The 19,340-nt window shown below is 40.1% G+C and overlaps 1 protein-coding gene across 2 annotated transcripts in view; it reads right to left on the bottom strand.

Annotated features, from left to right (window-relative positions):
- Positions 1-19,340, bottom strand: part of LOC122110308 (tubulin-specific chaperone cofactor E-like protein) — a 128,491-nt gene that overhangs the window by 77,947 nt on the left and 31,204 nt on the right. The window contains exons 6-8 of one of the 2 annotated variants that reach the window (XM_042682849.1): positions 16,016-16,142; positions 13,918-14,034; positions 1,120-1,541 (exon numbers count right to left, since the gene is read on the bottom strand). In XM_042682849.1, coding sequence (XP_042538783.1) covers positions 1,223-1,541; positions 13,918-14,034; positions 16,016-16,142 — 563 coding nt within the window. In that variant the 3' untranslated portion in view covers positions 1,120-1,222. Of the gene's footprint in view, positions 1-1,119; positions 1,542-13,917; positions 14,035-16,015; positions 16,143-19,340 lie in introns of those variants that run through there. The other variant, XM_042682847.1, reaches the window with a different exon arrangement.

Raw genomic sequence — 19,340 nt, 5'->3', positions numbered from 1 at the left:
AGAGTTGTTTTCTATAAGAGTAACTAAATTAAGACAAAAGAACTGTGCAATTATGACATCACAAAACCTCACAGAAGAACTGGGAATCAAAGTTACCTTTGATTAAAGTTTCCCACTCACTTTTTGCAAAGTGCAAGCAAAAGCAAGGGCATTGGATGGATGGCACAGGCAGGGGCGGGAAAGCCCTTTCTCCAGTCTCCCACGTCACCCCTTCATGCACACCACGGACAGTTCATTAGCTGACCCTCTGCTCTCCTGGCCCTGGATTCTATTTGATTCCTCATAGTCAGGCTTTTATTCCCAATAGCTTAAAGTAATAAAAATGAAAGATGTGAGGAAATGAATTCATACGTAGAAATAAAAGAAACCTGGAGCCTGACCCATTTCATATTTTGGAAATAATGGTGAACATAATGCTGAGGGCGGTTAACAGTGAGGTCATCGCATATGAGAGAGCCAACTACTCTGCCCGTGCTTCCAGAATGGCTGAAAGTCTACCTGGAGTCTTAACACTCCACATGCCCTTCCTTAAGAGCCTAACAGTCATAGGTTCTTACTGATACCTGAGATCAGGGTCAGGCTGAAAATGCTTAAATCTTAAAAGGGAGAAATGAGAGGAAAAAACCCAAATTGAGAAAAAAAAACCAGTTAATTAAGAACAGATTAAAACTATTAGGTAAGTATATGTTGATAGTCCAAGGGAAGGAAAGAAGGGAAGGAAAGGAGGGAAGGAAAGGAGGGAAGGGGGGAAAGGAAGAACAGGGTAGGGGGACTGGTCTTTGCTGTGGAGCTCCTCATGTACCCTTCTAACTGGGACACGCGCTCGCTGACGTGTGAATACTGTAAGCTACCTCTGAAGCAGACACGGCCCTTCTGAGGGGACCTGGTTCACGCCATCTGCACAAGGACATCTAAACTGCCACGATAACCAAGTGACAGACAAACCCGTGAGCGCAGCGTGCAACCGGTGATCTCTTTGTCCTCGTCCATGAGAAAGGATGCACGGACTGGAGATACAGCCAGGTCTGCTGGCTGAGCAGAAGAAATCTGTGGTAGAAAATACCCAAAACAACCCCCTACCCATTCTAAGGGAAAAAAGATATAAAACCCCTCTCAAAGCAAAACAAAACAAAAACAACATTTTCCCTCCTAAAGAAAACCACATTGGAAACAAGTGCCCTGCGAAAAGTCCATATGCGTGTTTTTACAAGGCTGGTAGAGGTTATTTTGTTTTGGATTCCACGTAAATTTTATCTCCATCTCTAATGCCAAAGGAATGTAATGCCCGGGAGCTGTATTTCATTTCTTCTGGGCCAAAGGGAGCTTCGTGGTCAAAGTAGTAGAGAAGCATGCTGCTTGTGGGTAACTGCACTAGACTTTTCAATTGTTTCTTTAGTTCAGCAACTGTTTGGTCCAGACGAATGCTCATTTCCTCCACGTGATCGTTAAAGTGCACCTCCACTTTTGCACTGCTCTGGGGTCGTAGGTCCACTTCTGCCAGAGGCTCCAACTTCCCATATTTTGTGATCAGTTCATGATATCTAGAAAAATAAAAACAATATCATCAGCAGCTTCCATTAACACTGTATGGAACTACGGACTTCTTCCATACTATATTGCTGCTTCAAACACCAATACTATTTCATTCAAGTAGTATCTGTACATATGTGTGCACAAATGTATGCACTATGAACCAACAAATGCAGTTACTGGGTGACCTGTGGCTCCTGTGACCAGATACACAGCTCCGTGGAATCCACAAGGAAAGCACATTCTTGCAGAGAGAAGAGGCACTTTTTTTTCCTGAAGATGGTCACCATGCATGAATGATGTAAGAGTAGGCTTCAGAGGATAGGCCTTGTGGTACAAACCTGTAATTCCAGTACTCAGGAGGTTAAGGCAAGTTCAAGGCCAGCCTGGGCTACAAAGTGGGAAAAAATAAGGGAGCCTTAGAAAGAAAATCAAATTTAGAAAAGCAGGTACTACAAAAATAAGAGAGAAAGGTGAGATCTCCACAAACAGCTTGCTTTCCTGGGGGTCGGCATCAGGAGGGTCAGCTCTCTAGGCACATACCTTGGTTATAAATGGGAAGATGGAAGTAGGTTCGGAGGCCTTAAGAAGCCATAACTTTTAGACACAAACACATATGTTAGCCATTGAACCAACTCTTTCCATGAAGCCTTGTTTGAAGGTACCAGTCTAGTGTCAACTGTAATCAAAGCAATTTATGTGAAAGGCAAGGATACAGCTGTGATAAATAAGGAATGTTCTTTCATCAAAACAGAAATAAAAATCAAGCCAAGAGGAAAATTCAAAAGTGAGAATAGGGTCCACAAAGTGAAGTTTCTTCTGTGGAAACTCCAGTCCACTGCCAGCCAGGAGGACCTGGGCATGGTTTTATTGGACGGGGCAGGTAACTTTCTATACACTAGAGGGGAAAACACTGAGATGGCTTATGATAGCTAAGACACACGGAGGCAAATTAAAGATTAGAATTATCATACTTACGTAAGATTATTCTTCAACCTCTCCCACTCCACTTGGAGCTTTTGCTCAGTAAAATCAAAGGTGTCATAATAAGGTTGGTAGGAACATTAATGACATAGTAAGACATCTGTGCTTAGAGATGGAGTAACAGAGAATGGTAAAAATAGCCCTGACTCTGCCTTTGGAGTCTGACCCCATCTTGTAATTAGCTGTGTAACTTGGCAACTCACTCCAGTCTTGTATCTCAGTTTCCTCATTAGTCAAGTCAGGGTGATAATGCCTGCACTAAGGTAGGACCTTAGAGGACAGTCATAAGAATTAGACAACTGATGTTACTATGCAAATAAAAGTACTGACATCATAGCTTACATTATTAAAATACCCCTTAGAAAACCGAAGACAACTGGCACCTACTTAGAAAAGGGGAGATTTCTTAGAAAAAAGGTTCATATGATCACACAGACTACAGAATACTGTCCCATAACTTAAGCCAAAATCTGATCATTCTTTGGTTGGTGGTTGATTAATCATGAGGTAGCTCTGTTTGAATAAATCCTTTAGCCTCAGCCTCCTGCCTGCTGGCATTATAGGCCTAGGCCACCATGCCCAGACAAAAACAGCATAAAAAAGGACTAAAAATAATCACTGTGAGCAACAGAAGAAGTAATAGTTTATCAACATAACCTTTTAAAAGGACCCAAAAGTTCTATACTAAGTCTAAGAGCATCTTTTCCCCACTCCATCTCCTATCATACTCATTCAAGTAAATAAAAAATCGAGTATAAAACGAACACAATCTCAATTCCAGAGACAGAAGTCAACAGGATAACCACTCCGGTCTCAGACAGAAGTAGCCATGGCTAGAATAAGGAGAGGCAACTCATGCTGTGCGCCTGCACAGAGGCAGTTGAAGGGGAAGTGTACACTCTGAAGTATAAACAGGATATAAAGCAGCAAGTACACCCACAGCACAGCAGAATGAATGAAGAAAAGGAATACCGTAAATATGTAAGTGAGAACTAGAGGGAGAACTCACTCTGACAGCAAACCCGACTGAAGAAAATGCCCTACAAATACTAGGGTCTAGAAATTCATATATGGATGATAACCAAAACCAAGACACAAACACAATGGCTAGACAATAGTATAGGGTGAAAAGGGACCATACTGAATTAAGAAACAAACTTGAGGACCAAAACATCGTTACTGACCAAGTAAACTGGAATGACCAAGGACATTATACTTAACCCAGTTTCATTCAGTAATAAGTCTAACAAGTAGATATTTTCACACAATGAAGGACTTGGGCAACAGCAACAGCGTACATATGAGGAATGAGAAGGGAGGAACCAAAACCAATTATTCAATAATGAGATTAAAGAACTAGAAGTAAGTCTTGAATCTATTTAAATACAAAGCTAAAATTCACAATAGCGATAATACTTCTAGACTTGTTTATGTCCAACACTATAGCCTACTGAATTAATTTCAACAATGCATTTGTTGACATAATAATGGCCTACTTGCTATTAATGGGGGAATAATGTATTTACAAATTAAAAGACCTGGGATACTACAAAGTCCTAAAATTTTCTTAAAATTAATTTGTCCAGAAATAATTGATTGTCATTCAAACATCTTTTTCTCTAGTCTTTCATTAACTCAGGAGACGGTACTAAAAGCTATCCAATTATCCTGACCAGAAACTACATGGGGATTTGATTTCTCTTTTCCTATTGCTCCTCTCCACTTTTCTCATTCAATCCATTAACACATTTTACTGTCTTCCTAAATACCTTATTAATCTACTTACATCCTTCATGCCTATATGTCTTGCAAACTCAAATATTCGTGATCACTATTATTAACTCATGTTGTTACCTTTTCTTTAGATGCATAAACTAGACAAACTCCCACAGAATCTTTCTAACCTCTTCCTGGTAGATGCCCTCTTGGAGATGAAATTTACCTTTCACCAACCACAGTCTGCCCTCAGTTTCAACAGACGTGGTAGAACAAACAGATATGGTATGGAGCAGTTTGGGCATTATCTTCTTCGATACCAGATTGAAGTACATGGAATGTGTTCCTGGAGTGGGCAGCCTGCCAGCATCTGGTTAATTCCTGGATGACAACTAAGGCAGTGTGATCAGCACCAAGGACAGCAGCCTGTTCTTTTTCCTTGGGATTTGGCTTGTTCTATGGTTTTATTATAAAGGCAAGCAGGGGAGGTAGCCTAAGCCTGTTCTTCCAACCCTCTCAAAGACTTTGAAAGGACATTATTGACTGCATGTAGTCCTTTCTTCTTGAAACTTCTTGTGACATTCCATGTCTTCTGGGTAACCATGAATACTTGACTATTTTATTGTCAAAGTAATCATTACAAAACACACATTTGATCTCCCCACTATCCTCCATATTAAAAGTAAAGTACCAATTCTTTTCTTTTTTGGGGGGGTCCGGATGTGGGGCCTGAACTCTGGGCCTGGGCGCTGTCCCTCAGCTCTTCAGTTCAAGGCTAGCACTCTACCATTTGAGCCACAGCGCCACTTCCGGCTTCTTTTTGCTTATGTGGTGCTGAGGAATTGAACCCAGGGCCTCAGGCATGCAAGGCAAGCACTCTACCACTGAGCCACCTTCCCAGCTCCCAATTCTTTAATGTAGTTGGGGAAGACAGAACTTTGGGTGAGACTAATTTAAAAATAAAAATGTCTCTCGACAATACCAAAAGAGAAAAACAGATTCTGTAACTAGCAGCACAAGAAGGGCTTGACACACCAGTGCTGGCTTGAAGATGGTGAGGCCCCACGGAAAGTGTGGTGAGGGCGACATCTCCACCATCCTGAATGTGCCTGCAAAGGGATCTGCTGCAGGGCCTCTGCCCAGTAAGGACAGCAGCCCTGCCAACACCTTCACGTCACCTTGGGAAACTCTAAGCAGAGCACTCACCTGAGCCAGACAACACCCAGGTTTCTGACCCACAGAGTAAGTGGGCACTGTAGTAAGCCACTAACTTGAAAGTCATTTATTATAGCATCAACAGAAAACAAAGAAAAAGACCCTTTGTGATCTGCTTCCTTGATAACTTTCCAGCCTTATTTTGTACCATCACCATTGCCATTTTCACTACCTTCTAAGAAATCCTAGAGACTATTATATAATATATAGATTAAATAACACACAAAGTTCATTAACTCAAAGTCTCATGGCTAGTGAAAGGATAGAAATTAGAATTCGTCATCAGTCCCAAAACCAAATGCTTCCTTTAAGTCTTATTCTTTTTTTATTTTAAATGAGACAAGGTCTTACTATATGGCACAGACTGGCCAGTCTGGGAACTGCTTAGAGGAAACAACAAAATCATCAGGAAGAGATAACAATACTGTTTTTAGATCAAAAACAAATGTATACATAGAAGATAAGTAAAATTAAAACGGATAGATTAAAAAGCTAGACAAATCCTCAACTGTGGGAGACATCCATAGTCTTCCTTCAAGGATGGAAAATATTACTTATGCCCGAAAAGTACTAGCAATCTGACCTAACACAATTGACATTAAGCACACCACCTGATATCAGAACTTTTTTTTTCTATTTCATAAGTGATATTCACCAAGACAGACCATAGTCCAAGCCAAAAACATTCCTCAAACATACCAAAACAGGTTTAAAAGAACTGAAGTAACATAGCTTAGATTCTTTCACCCTAATAAAATTAAACTAGAAATCATTATCAAAAAGGTTACTATAAATCCTCAAATACCTGGGAAATAAACAATGCATTTAAAACAACACGAGTTAGAGGAAGTCACAGGAAAAATTAGAAAATATAATTCATTCAATGAAAAGGAAATGTAGCTAAAGCATGTTTGGAAGTAAATTTATAGAATTAAATAATAATAAAAAGGAAAAATGAATATGGAGTCTGAAGGGACCCCATATAGCCAAAACCAATTCTAAAGAACGAAGTTGGAGGAGGACTTATACTTCTTGACTTCAAAATACATTACAAAAGCATAATAATCAAAATAGTGTGGTACTAGCACAAAGACAGACATAATATCTAATGAAATAGAATAGAAAGCCCAGATATACACCCTTATTTTTTTATTAAAGTGCCTAGAACAATCGATGAGGCATTGGGAAAGCTGAGTTCTATATGCTAATTAAAGAAGATGGAATTTGATGTTGCACAAATGTCATTACCACAGGATCTAGTGATTATACTCCTAAGCATTCATTCCCGAGAAACAAAAACTTACGTTCATATAAAAACGTCCGTGTGAGATGCTCACAGAAAGTCTGACTAGAAAAACCCAGGTGTTCTTCAAATGTCTTCTGGGGGTTAAGCAAACTGGCTAAATGAAGCCATACATACAAGAAAATGCACAGCAAAGCCACATGTGCTAGCACACACCTGTAATCCCAGTACTCAGAAGGCTGAGGCAGGTGGACCGAGAGTTCCAGTCCAGCCCAAGCTATATAACATGACCCTATTTTGTTAAAAGATTAATGCATTTTAATGTTAAATTCATGAGTCTTTTACAGCTTATTCTTATTGCATACTTTTTAAAAATAAGGACCTCTTTGCCTTTTCAAAGATTGCTTAAGGTAATCTTCTAATTTTTGTATGTATGTCTCTGACCATCTAGAATTAATATTTGTATAGTTTCAGACAGTGATCTGAGGGTTCCTTCCTTCCCAGCCACATGTATGCTCATGGCTGAGGGTAACACCTCCATGTGTATGGTCAGTGCTCACAGCTGAGGGTAACGCCTCCATGTGTATGGTCAGTGCTCACAGCTGAGGGTAACACCTCCATGTGTATGGTCAGTGCTCCATGTGTACGGTCAGTGCTTCATGTGTATGGTCAGTGCTCACAGCTGAGGGTAACGCCTTCATGTGTATGGTCAGTGCTCACAGCTGAGGGTAACACCTCCATGTGTATGGTCAGTGCTCCATGTGTATGGTCAGTGCTCATAGCTGAGGGTAACGTCTCCATGTGTATGGTCAGTGCTCATGGCTGAGGGTAACGCCTCCATGTGGATAGTCAGTGCTCACAGCTGAGGGTAACCTCCATGTGCATGGTCAGTGCTCCATGAGTATGGTCAGTGCTCCATGTGTATGGTTAGGCTCCATGTGCATGTCAGTGCTTACGGCTGAGGGTAACCCCCATGTGCATGGTCAATGCTCCATGTGTATGGTCAGTGCTCCATGTGTATGGTTAGTGCTCCATGTGCATGTCAGTGCTTATGGCTGAGGGTAACACCTCCACGTCTGGAGGGTCAGTGCTTACAGCTGAGAGTAACACCTCCACGTGGAGGGCCAGTGCTCACAGCTGAGGCTAACACCTCCATGTGTATGGTTAGTGCTCCATGTGTATGGCCAGTGCTCCATGTGTATGGTCAGTGCTCATGGCTGAGGGTAACACCTCCACGTGGAGAGTCAGTGCTCACAGCTGAGGGTAACGCCTCCATGTGTATGGTCAGTGCTCCATGTGCATGGTCAGTGCTCACAGCTGAGGCTAATGCCTCCATGTGTATGGTTAGTGCTCCATGTGTATGGCCAGTGCTCACGGCTGAGGGTAACACCTCCATGTGGATGGCCAGTGCTCCATGTGGATGGTCAGTGCTCCATGTGGATGGCCAGTGCTCCATGTGCATGGTCAGTGCTCACAGCTGAGGCTAACACCTTCCTGCCATATACCTTGTTTCTTTACACGAGGTTCTATCTCAGGGCCTGTGCTGTTCCACTGGCCTGTTTATACATCTCCGTGTCATTGTAGCATTGCTAGGTTACATTAAGTCTTCATTCAAAGTGAAAAGATCATCTTGAAAAGCTACAGAGAGAATAAACTGCAATGCATATTGACAATGAATTACAAAGTCCTACTTGATATTTTAATGGATAGATAACAAAGAGACACCCAAATTCATATTAAATTCTTGCTAGTGGTTCTTATAGAAAGGAATAAGTCAGGAGGAAAAAGCACTCACATTACATCTGCAATATTTTTTAACTAAAAATAAACTTCAAGTGGGGTAAAATATAAATGGGCCATTGATTCTGGATAGTGTGCGGGTGAATATTTTCTCATTCTCCATTTAATTCATTTTTTTAGAAATTCTATAAAGCAAACAAACGCAAGAGGGACAAAACTGGCTACCAGCCAGGACCATGACAAAGTCCAGACCCCAGTTTGGGAGGGCTGGTCCTCCTCCAGTCTTTCCTTTGCAGGAATATTTAAAGACTGTACCCCACTCCAATCAAGATTAGGAAGGTAGTCTATCTCCTGCTGGGCTGGGAAAGTGGCAAGAAGTCAAAGTAAGTCCTGGGTAATTGGAATGACAAAGACGGCAAGCACCAGGGAAAGCTAACATTTCAGAGGCTCTCAGAGGGCCAAGGACAATGTCCCTTTTGTTCCTCATCCAGACTGGCAGCTGAATGTGGAGTGCTGTGTCACGGCCCTTGTCAGGGGATGATGGAGCCTGGCAATGAAGAGAACCCCAGGAGACCTGTGTCCATGGGAGGAATGCGCCTGCACAACAGCAGGTCCTTGTCTGGAAGGAGTGTGAGGTAACGGACACAGCACACTAGAATTTCTCCAGCATCCGAGACAAAACAGGCCTTCTCTGGGGTGGCGTCCAAATCTGAGCCACTGCCCTGCTCTCTCAATAACATGGAGATACAATCGACCCAACTTAGAAAAGCCATTAGCCTGAAGCAGGAAGAAACACACTCTCCACACTTTGAAAAGCATACCACAAATGACAAATGAGCATGTGGGAAATGTCTTGTGGAATTCTGGGTATCACAAAGAAGGGTTTTCAGGACACAGTGTGAGAAGAGTAAAGGCAAACCCATTTCTGGCGTTGCCACTCTGTCTCTCATGACAGCATTTCTTCCTTCCATCAAGTCACCACTAACCTGAGGTAGGTCTCATCTAACTCCTCTTTATGAAAAGCAGGTTTTCAGGTCTGGAAAATGAGATATGTCAAACTAATGCATTTGCTTCCCAACACTGTGCTGATGAACAAAAAGTTATCACTGAGCCCCAAATCCATGACATGTTGAATTCTAAAAGAAAATTTGCATCTTTTTTTTCCTTTTCTCTCTTTAAAATTAAACAGAAGAGGCTGTATATTAGTTTAGTACTAAAGAAGCAATTTAAATTCAATCTCTCACAGGCAATGGAGAGATACAGCAAACATGACATAAAGGAAAAACTGATAACTAGAGGCAATGTGGACAGGCGTCTGATAAAGGGCAAGTCAGAAATAATAAACGTCCTGGAATCATAAGCGTGGAGGGCTCTTCCTCTCCGAATGATACTTATATACCTCTAGAGAAACCAGGGCTATCTATATCAGGAAATGGGTGGAAGTACAGTTTTCTTAGGGCTGAATGCTCTGCTGAGTCCAGTCCCATCATGCACTGCTCTAAGGTGAATAAGCAACCTGCAGCACACTTGTCATCTCCCAACATCCTGGGCATCATCCAGGTCTCCAGGTCCCCCTTGCCTCACCAATCACCACCAAACCCCACCCCATAATGTAATCGCTCTCTTTAAAATTTCCAATGATTTCTTACTGCCTATTGGAAAACGCCCTGACTCCCAGAATGCCATAACTGAGTATTTCACAGCCTGCACTAGCTCCTACTTTCCTCATGATCAGCATGCCAGTACTTCCCACCCCTTTTTATTAATCTATCAAATTGTTGTTGTTCAACAGACATAAATAAAGAGTTATTTGAGTGCAGCCCTAGCTAGCCTCAAACTTACACTTCTGCCTCTGCTTCCAGAGTGCTGAGATTACAGGTATATCCATCATTCCCAGGAAAAAAGAGATTTTTCTTAATATCTAGATTTCAATCTGTGTATGTTTCTTTCTACCATAGATTCCAATCTACATTTAAATATAGTGTAAAGGAACACAACTTTAGTATTCCTTTTATTTAAGCTCTCATTCTGACAGAATAGCAGATGCTCTACCTTGTGGCTTTGAGTTCTTCATGACCTTTGTTCTTGATAGCACTCTCAATCATTGGGAGTCTTTCACATGACCGTGTGTGCTGATTTGTTATTTCTCTCCTCCAGGTAAAGAACTTACAGGAGGTTTTCCATGAACAATAATATGATTTTTACTGGCCCCTGCTAGGCCAGAAACTAATCTCAACTTGCCCTTAGTTGTCAGAGGGTCTGCTATCTACAATTTATTTCCTATTGCTAATTTCCCAGTGCCAACAACCAAATGAGCTCTGATCAACTTAAGTAGGATAGGCATTTAGTAAAAGAGTAATGGATGCTGTGAGGTTCATAAAGAAGATTAGGCTTGGGCAGGATGGATGAGAAGCAAGGCACAGCCACGAGTTTCACGTCTCAGAATTCTAACAGTATGCTTCTGACACTGATCCTTAGACAGTCATCAGACATTTACAGCTCATCTTTGGATGTATGACTCTTCCACAGCTGTTGATGATAATCTCAGTAGATACTATGTATTCTACTTCAGATTTGAAACTGTAGGTTTATGTCATTTTGCCTATGTTCTAGCTTTTAGGGAGTGGAGAAGAAAATATTTGCTCCTTTTTTTTGAACTCCTTTCAGGCTCCTTCATCTCAGATATCCTGAGTTCTGTTCCTCTACCCGCTCCCCGTTCCCTGTCAGACAGGCATTCATTGAGAGCCAAAGTTGGCTAAAAGGTACTTTGTATCCACTGTGATACTTGGTCTCTTGTACTTTTTAATGTAAATCCTGCAGTGGATTTATTTACTAATCAGCATGTATTTCCTGAGCCCTTGTAAGGTGCCAGGAACTATGTATAAAAATTACAAAGGAACTATGATAGCTGTCATGCTGATGGCAATAGGAAGTGATGAATAACAGAAATACATATTAAAATTTATTAGTTGTGAATTAGGAAGTGACATCTAAAAGGATTATTAGTACTATACTTTTTTGTCTTCCAAATTACATGCATAATCGGATCCCAAAATATTAACAAATGAGTTACTAAAAGGTAAAATCCTTTTTTTGGAGGGGGGGGGTCCGGTCGTGGGGCCTGAATTCTGGGCCTGGGCGCTCTCCCTCAGCCCTTCAGCTCAAGGCTAGCACTCTACCACTTGAGCCAAAGCGCCACTTGCAACTTTTTTCTTTTTGCTTATGTGGTTCTGAGGAATCGAACCCAGGGCCTCAGGCATGCAAGGCAAGCGCTCTACCACTGAGCTACCTTCCCAGCCCTAAAAGGTAAAATCTTGACTCTATAATTTAGTGTCTCATATAAAATTAATTTGAGCCTTAGTTTCTAGGAAGGGTGGAGGAAACATATTTTGGAGAAAAGATTACATTTAAAAAAGTAAGTGTTTAACTTGAATTTCCTATAAATGCTAACTTCCATCAAACCTTCCCTTAACTTGGTTCCCTGAGCTTTTCCTCCTCTTTTCATTTTCCCGTGTCAATTAAACATAAAATAGCTCCTTTACTTAGACATAATTAAGTTACCCAAATTGTCTTTGAGGGCATAAAGACAGTCATTACGATTAGTTAAACATCCTTTATGGTAGCAAAGTTATTTTGCAAGCTACTTGGACTATTTGCACTGTTTCCATATGACTAGTTGTTTTGTCAAAGGAAGTCTTTAAGGGTGATCCAGAGAGTTATATATTCTGTTTTTCTATTCCAGAATAAAATGTTTAGGGGACTGAAAGGAGACACACTTGAGTGTTTTAACTGTGTTGTATAAGTGTAAGAGTTACAGGTGCTCAATTACCCTCTTTAAAGCCTTGTTCTGATTGATAAGGCTAGAAATTTAGCCTCCAAGCAATAGCTCCTTCTAGTAAAAATGAATGATCACTTTTATTTACTTTGTGAAACAACCAAAGGTGAAAGCTTCTGCCTTTGAACACCACAGTGTTTGCTTTTGCAGTCAATAGTCTCTCAACGCCTCTGCCATGCCTTGTCCCTCAGTGGTTTCTGTAGCAGTGGTGTGCTGTTTCACAGAAAGTGCAGTGTGAGCTGCAGGTGACTGAAAAGAGCTTCTCCCTGGGCTGCTCATATTTCCATTACTGGGCTCTTCTGCCTGACCAGGAGAACTTCCAGGAAATAAGTCTAGATTCTAGTTGCATTGGAGAGGACAGTTTAATTTATTTACTGAATACCTACTATAAACCAAGAGGCACTGGACTAGAAACTGGAGATTAAAGGACAAAAGAGTAGTGTCTACATTCAAGAAGCTTGCACATTTCCTTGGCTGGATCTACTTTGTGTTCTTAATCTCTAAAGGTTGAGTTAATCCCAGGCCTTCATCCTTAGACCTGTTCCCTTTGGCATACATCCTCTTCACACCTTTAGTCAGTCTTGTGGCTTTAAATGTCTTCTTTATTTTAACAACTGTCAGATTTTGCCTGTCCCTAAATTCCAGATTTGTATTTACAATTCCTTTCTTGATACTGTCTTCTGAATCTTGACATAAAGTGTGTCTGAAACCAAACTTTGGCTGTGATACCCTTCTTGACCCAATCCTTCATAGCCGTAGCTGTTTCTCTGCAAGCTTCCCTCCATCCTTCCAGTTGCTCGACAAAAACCTTATAGTCATCCTTGACTTCTTTCTTCATAGTCTAATCCATCAGCTTTTCATTTTAATTGTTGCTTTTGTTTTTTGGGACAAAGTTTTATCATATAACCCAGGCTTGCCTGGAACTTAGGATTCTCCTGTCCTGCCACTCAAGTGCTGGAATTATAGGCATGGATTATAATGCGCAGTTTAGTCTTAAACAAGGACCACATGTAACTTTTTTGATAACCAAGTCTAGTTGCCAACACTAGAAACATGCTTTCAGAGGTTTTCCATCCTTGGGGATTTGCCTTTATCACATCTGATGCTCCTTTTACAAACTGCGTAGAATATTAACAGCATCAGCAAAATGGCACATCTCAACTGTTGATATAATTTCTAATTTAGCTCCCGGAATTTCTCTTCTTAACCATCTTAATTTAATACTGCCTCAAAGAGCTATTTCTGGTCGTTGTCTCATAGTCTATGTACTTAATTCTCATTTGTTAAGACTTCTAAATTCTAAAACATAGCCTATAGCCTAAAATCAGATGTACTACAGATGAAGAGACACATCTTAGGGGTAGGCGAGGACGTGCTCTTACAGAAGAGCAAAAAAAGGGAATTGATGGCGTGAAGTATAGAGTGGGAATTACTGGATTAGTCAAACACTCAATCATCCTTAATATAAGACTACAAGCAGTACACTGTGGAAAAAGAGGTAAAGTAGGTCCGCTTTTATGTTTTTTCCTTTTCCTTTTCTTTCCTCTGAGAAGAATCCCTTAACAAATGATGCAATTTTGCCCTAAAACAAGTGCTGTTAGTTTGCTTCAGCACTGGACAGTGTTCTGCTGAGCTAGTGAAAGATGGTGTTTACCTGAATGGCACTTCTTCCTGTGGAACATCCACATAGTGACGAATAAAGAACCTCTCAGAATCTTCTCGTTCACCATCGGTAACTACACTGCCATTAAGTTTGGAAACTGACGGCAATCTGTAAGTTTAAAGCAAAATAAAGACATTTCAAGACACTAAAACCATTTAGCTTTAGAAATAAAAAAACAACTGACTTCAGACCCAGTCTACTTCTTTTGAAAGGACACATTTGATGTGGTTTTCTTTGTACATAATTATTAACATGAACTGAAATTATATAAAATAACCAGGAAAATCCAGTCTTATTTTTAGATGTGATACTGGCCTTTCATGATTACATCCCATATTTCAAAATAAGATTCTAGATAGCACAGTACAATTTAAATAAATATAATACCAATAAATTTAAAATCACCCCAAAGCCTCAGTTTTAAAAGTAAAGCATTAATTATAAACAATTAATTATAACTTTATTTAAACTGATATATCCAGAGTATTATCATTTGAACATATAATCATTATTTTAAAATAATAAGTTACTTTCTATTCTTTACATATGAATTATTTGAGATCCAGTCTGTATTTTGCACTTATAGTACATTTGAAATCCTACAAGACAAATCACAAGTGAACATAGCCACAACTGGCTAGTGGCTGCCATATTAAACAGCATATGTTTAAAGTATTAGTATAATAGTTATATAATCCAGGAATTTATTATATTTGTAAAAGAATCATGTAAGAAAATACAATGAAAAGACTCATTGTCTTAAAAGTAAGTGTGCTGATGCTTCCTTCTTCAGTGAGATGCTAATGTATAAATGAGCAAATCAGTGAGGATCTGTGGGATATTTGTTGGTCAGAAAGGTTAACACCTCATTTTAAGAATTACTCTTCTTTAGAGAACCTTAAAGTCTACTATTCCTCTTTCAAAACTACTGTGTACAAACTGGGCACTGGTAGCTTATACCTGTGATCCTAGAGATGTGAAGATCCTGGTTCAAAGCGAGCCTGGGCAGGAAAGTCTGTGGGACTCGTATCTCCAATTAACATACACACAAACACAAAGCTGGAAGTGAGGCTGTAGCTCAAGTGTTAGAGCACTAGCCTTGAGCAAAAAAGTTCAAGGCCTTCCCTGAGTTTGAGGCCCAGGACTGGCGTGTGCGCGCGCACGCGCACGCGCACACACACACACACACACACACACACACACACACACACACACACACACACACACACACACACACACACACACACACACACACACACACACCATGTACAGTGTACAAAGAGAACAAAAAGCAAAGCTCCATAGCCTTTTACATTTTTGGAAGATCTTATTTCTGTTAAAGGTTCATATAAAAACACAGATTTATGGGAGAATCAAGTTGTTGGTAGAGGCAGCATCTGTGACATGAAAGACAAGGCAGGCAGAGGAAGAAGATACCAACAACAGTGATCATAGGTCAGGGGCTGAATACTCAAGAGGATACTCATCATATTAACATTACCCAGTTTCCAGGTATCTGCACCGAATGATTACTAAGTTAACAAAGGACAACAAAAATAAGGACAACTAAAACAGAAGTAATTCTTTTTTTTTTTTTTTTGCCAGTCCTGGGGTTTGAACTCAGGGCCCGGACAATGTCCCTGACCTTCTTTTGCTCAAGGCTAGCACTCTACCACTTGAGCCACGGCTCCACTTCTGACTTTTTCTGTTTATATAGAACTGGGGCTTCAAGCATTCTAGGCAAGCACTCTACCACTAAGCCATGTTTCCAGCCCTGATTCTCCATTCTATTGACTTTCACTTTGTGACCCAAAATAGAAGTTAAATAAGTATCAAAAGCATAAAAACAGAAGAGATTTGTGAAGAAACTTTTCTGTGGGCTCAGGTAGACAACTGCACTTCACATTTTCCTGATTGTAATATGTTCTTTTTTCTCAGGACTGGGAGCTACAGAAGCAGCTCATTCAAAGACAGCCTGCTCAAGAGCTAAATTCCTAGTTCATTCCCCCACCATATATATAGCACATGGACCCTCAAAAGAACAACAGGGCTCTGTGAAAAGAAAGCAGAAGAAATCAGGACAACACACCTGGCTATTACCAGCTTCCTCCGCTCCTCAGTGGTGTACGGCTGCAGGAGAGGAATTCCTAGCAATCTCACTTCTTCAAGTTTGGGGAATGAATTTAATTTGTCAATGTCTTCCCAGGATTGCAAACCTAATTTGAGAAAGATACAGTTTAAGTAACTCCCCCAAAAAGTATACCAATAAAAAGATAAACATAGCAAAAAAATTTCAATGACTCTTAAAATCTAATATGATAATAGAAAGCCTCCATTTTCCTCTATCTAAGAATAAAATTAAACACATAAAGACTTTGTCAGAAAAATATGCAAGGTGGTAGGAGCCTGAAGTCCCAGCTACTGAGCCAGGAGGTTTTCAAAGTCAAGGCCAGCTTGTGCGATATAGTGATATTCCATCTCAAAAACTAAAACCAACAGTGGAAAGGGAGAAAGAACCTTATTTCCAGTATCTTCTTATCTCCTGGTTCTATCAAAACAGCGTGGAGTCAGAGCCATGTTGGTGCCAATAAGCACAGGGCATGACATGAGCACAAAGTTTTAAAAATGGCCAACTCATTTTAGCATGGCATGTAACTACTGGTCAGAGTTAATATTGACATATCAAATTTTTATCTAATGTATTCTAAAATGGGAGAAAGTCAAAAGAATCAAAACTCCCCTCAGTAGATGAATGGATCAAGAAGATGTGGTATATATACACAATGGAATTCTATGCCTCCATCAGAAAGAATGACATTGCCCCATTTGTTAGGAAATGGAAAGGCTTGGAAAAAATTATATTAAGTGAAGTAAGCCAGGCCCAAAGAAACATAGGTCCCATGGTTTCCCTTATTTGCAATATCTAGTATAGGTATGAGTCAAGCGGAAAAAGTCAGAGAATGTGATGTTAGGAAAACGAACCCTCAAATATGTATTTTAATGTTTTTGTTTCTTTCATGCATGTGTTTCTAACGCATTTATAAGATTATTTCTTTGTTGCTTTGTATGTCCCTCCCCCACAGTGTAACCCCTGCTTTCACTATATTTGATGTCAGTATAACATGTGGAGGAGATGGGGACAAACAAGTCGTTTAAGGATTCAGGTGGACCTGTTGCAACAATGAGAAGTACAAAATGTCATGTCAAAACCAGCTTTATAATGTCGGTGGGGGGGGAGGGGGGGTATGATTGGGTGGGGGGGGAGGGGGGAGGCTGGGAAGGGAGGTGAAGGGTAAACAAAGGAGGAGGCTGCAATGCTTGGTAAGAAATGTATGCATTTTTCTGCCCATGTAATTGTAACCCCTCTGTACAGTATGTTCTCAAATAAAATAAAATAAAATTAAAAAAAAAAAAAAAGAATCAAAACTAAAACTGATCACTTTTGTAATGTTTTCACGTTAGTGACACAGAAAGGATCAAAATCATTTTTTAAAAAAACAAAAGCCAAAAATCTAAACCTTTGGGTAAGGAGAACACACAGTAAGATTTTAAGTCCTAAAATAATGGCGGTGAGCAAATGGTCAACCACATCAACACTTGACTGTGTCAAGCAGGCCTTCCAAGGAGAAAAAATATTCCTAAAATGATTAAGCTGGTCAATTTTGTGACAAAGGAAATCTGTTTCAGAGAACAACATAGTCCCGTCCTATTTCTATTGACCTTCAGCAAAGGTCAAGGCAGAGGAACAATGCTGAGGTTGCTATGACACAATCAGTCTAGGTCAGACTGTCTCCTCCTGACAATGCCATTTTCACCTAGACTCAAGAGTAAAATTAGATCAAGGGGTATTAAGTTATGAAATAAACTTCCCCATACAACATACTACTTTAAAATTTATTTCTCACTCATAACTTCTACGGTGAAGCAAACTAAGTTATAATTTTCAGCTATAGGTTAGTTATTTTATTTATATGTAATTGTCTTAAGAAATAAGATGAAAAATAGCATTAAGAGGATGGAAATAGCCCAAGCATAGTGGCTCACATCTGTAACCCTGCCTGCTTAGGAGGTACACACAAGGAGGCTAGCTCTGGCAAAAGTGTGAGATCTTGTGTAAAAGACAAAAAAAGTAAAAGGACCAGTGTTGTAGCTCAAGTGGTATAGCATTTGGCTAGTAATCATGAGGTTCTGAGCTCAATCACCAGTGGAGGAGAAAAAAGAGTAAAAACAGAATGTGAGTAAAAGTTTGACTGGAAGAATGTTTTGGTTTGCAAAAGAGACATTTGCTAAAGGACTGTGAACCAAAATGCATAAAGAACTTTCAAAACTCAATAATAAGAAAATGAATAATGCAACAAAATTTACAAAATGCCTAAACAGACACCTCATCAAAGAAGACATAGAGATGGCAAGTAAGTAGTATGAAAAGACTCTTATTCCTATGTATCATAGGGGAATTTCAAATCAGAACAACAGTGATGTATCACCATGTGCCTATTAAAATCAGTGTCAAAGCCTAACACATTGACAACATCAAACGCTGACAAGGGCATGAGGAGCAGTAGAGCAACCATTCATTACTGGTGGAAATGCAAAGTGGTACAGCTACTTTCAAAGACATTCTGGCAGTTTCTTACAAAACTAAGTACATTCTTACCATAATTTACAGCAATCATGCCCTTGGTATTTACCTACATGAGTTGAAAACCTACATCCACACAAAACTCTGCACACAGATATTTATAGAAGCTTTACTCACAACTGCCAAAACTTGAAAGCAACCAAGAGTCTTCAGGGGAAGGATAAATAAACTGTGGTACATCTAGAAAACGGGAATTCTTAATTCAGGGATTGAAGAAAAAAAGCTATCCAGCATGAAAAGATCTAGTGAATTAAAATGCATATTACTAAGTGAAACAAACCAATCTACAAAGGCTCCATAGTATGATATGACTCCAAATACAGGACATTCTGACAAAGTAAAAGTACAGAGACAAAGGATCCAAGATGCCAGGTTAACACAGAGGATTTTTAGGGCATTGAGACAATTCGGTACAATGCTACAAGGGCAGGTACCTGTTACTATTTGTTAAAGACCATAGAATACATAACACTGAGAGTGAGCCCTAATATAAACTACGGTCTGAGTGACAGTGATGTTTCAATGTAGTTGATACCGCTTCAGAGTGGGGTGTGACAGTGGGGTTGCTTGTCTGTATGGGAGCAGCAAGTACATGGGAAATATCTGCACCTTCTACTCAAGTTCGCTGTGGACCTGAAAGTATTCTTTTCTTTTTTTTTCCTGTTGCTCCGAGGGCTGGAACTCTAGAGCTGGGCACTGTCCCCAAGCTTCTTTTGTTCAAAGTTAGCACTCTACCTTTTGAGCCACAGCTCCACTTCATCTTCTGGTTCAT

Source organism: Dipodomys spectabilis, unplaced genomic scaffold, assembly GCF_019054845.1.
Source record: "Dipodomys spectabilis isolate Male_0828 unplaced genomic scaffold, ASM1905484v1 ptg000076l, whole genome shotgun sequence".
NCBI lineage: Eukaryota > Metazoa > Chordata > Mammalia > Rodentia > Heteromyidae > Dipodomys > Dipodomys spectabilis.
This window is presented reverse-complemented; position numbering and strand designations above follow the sequence as displayed.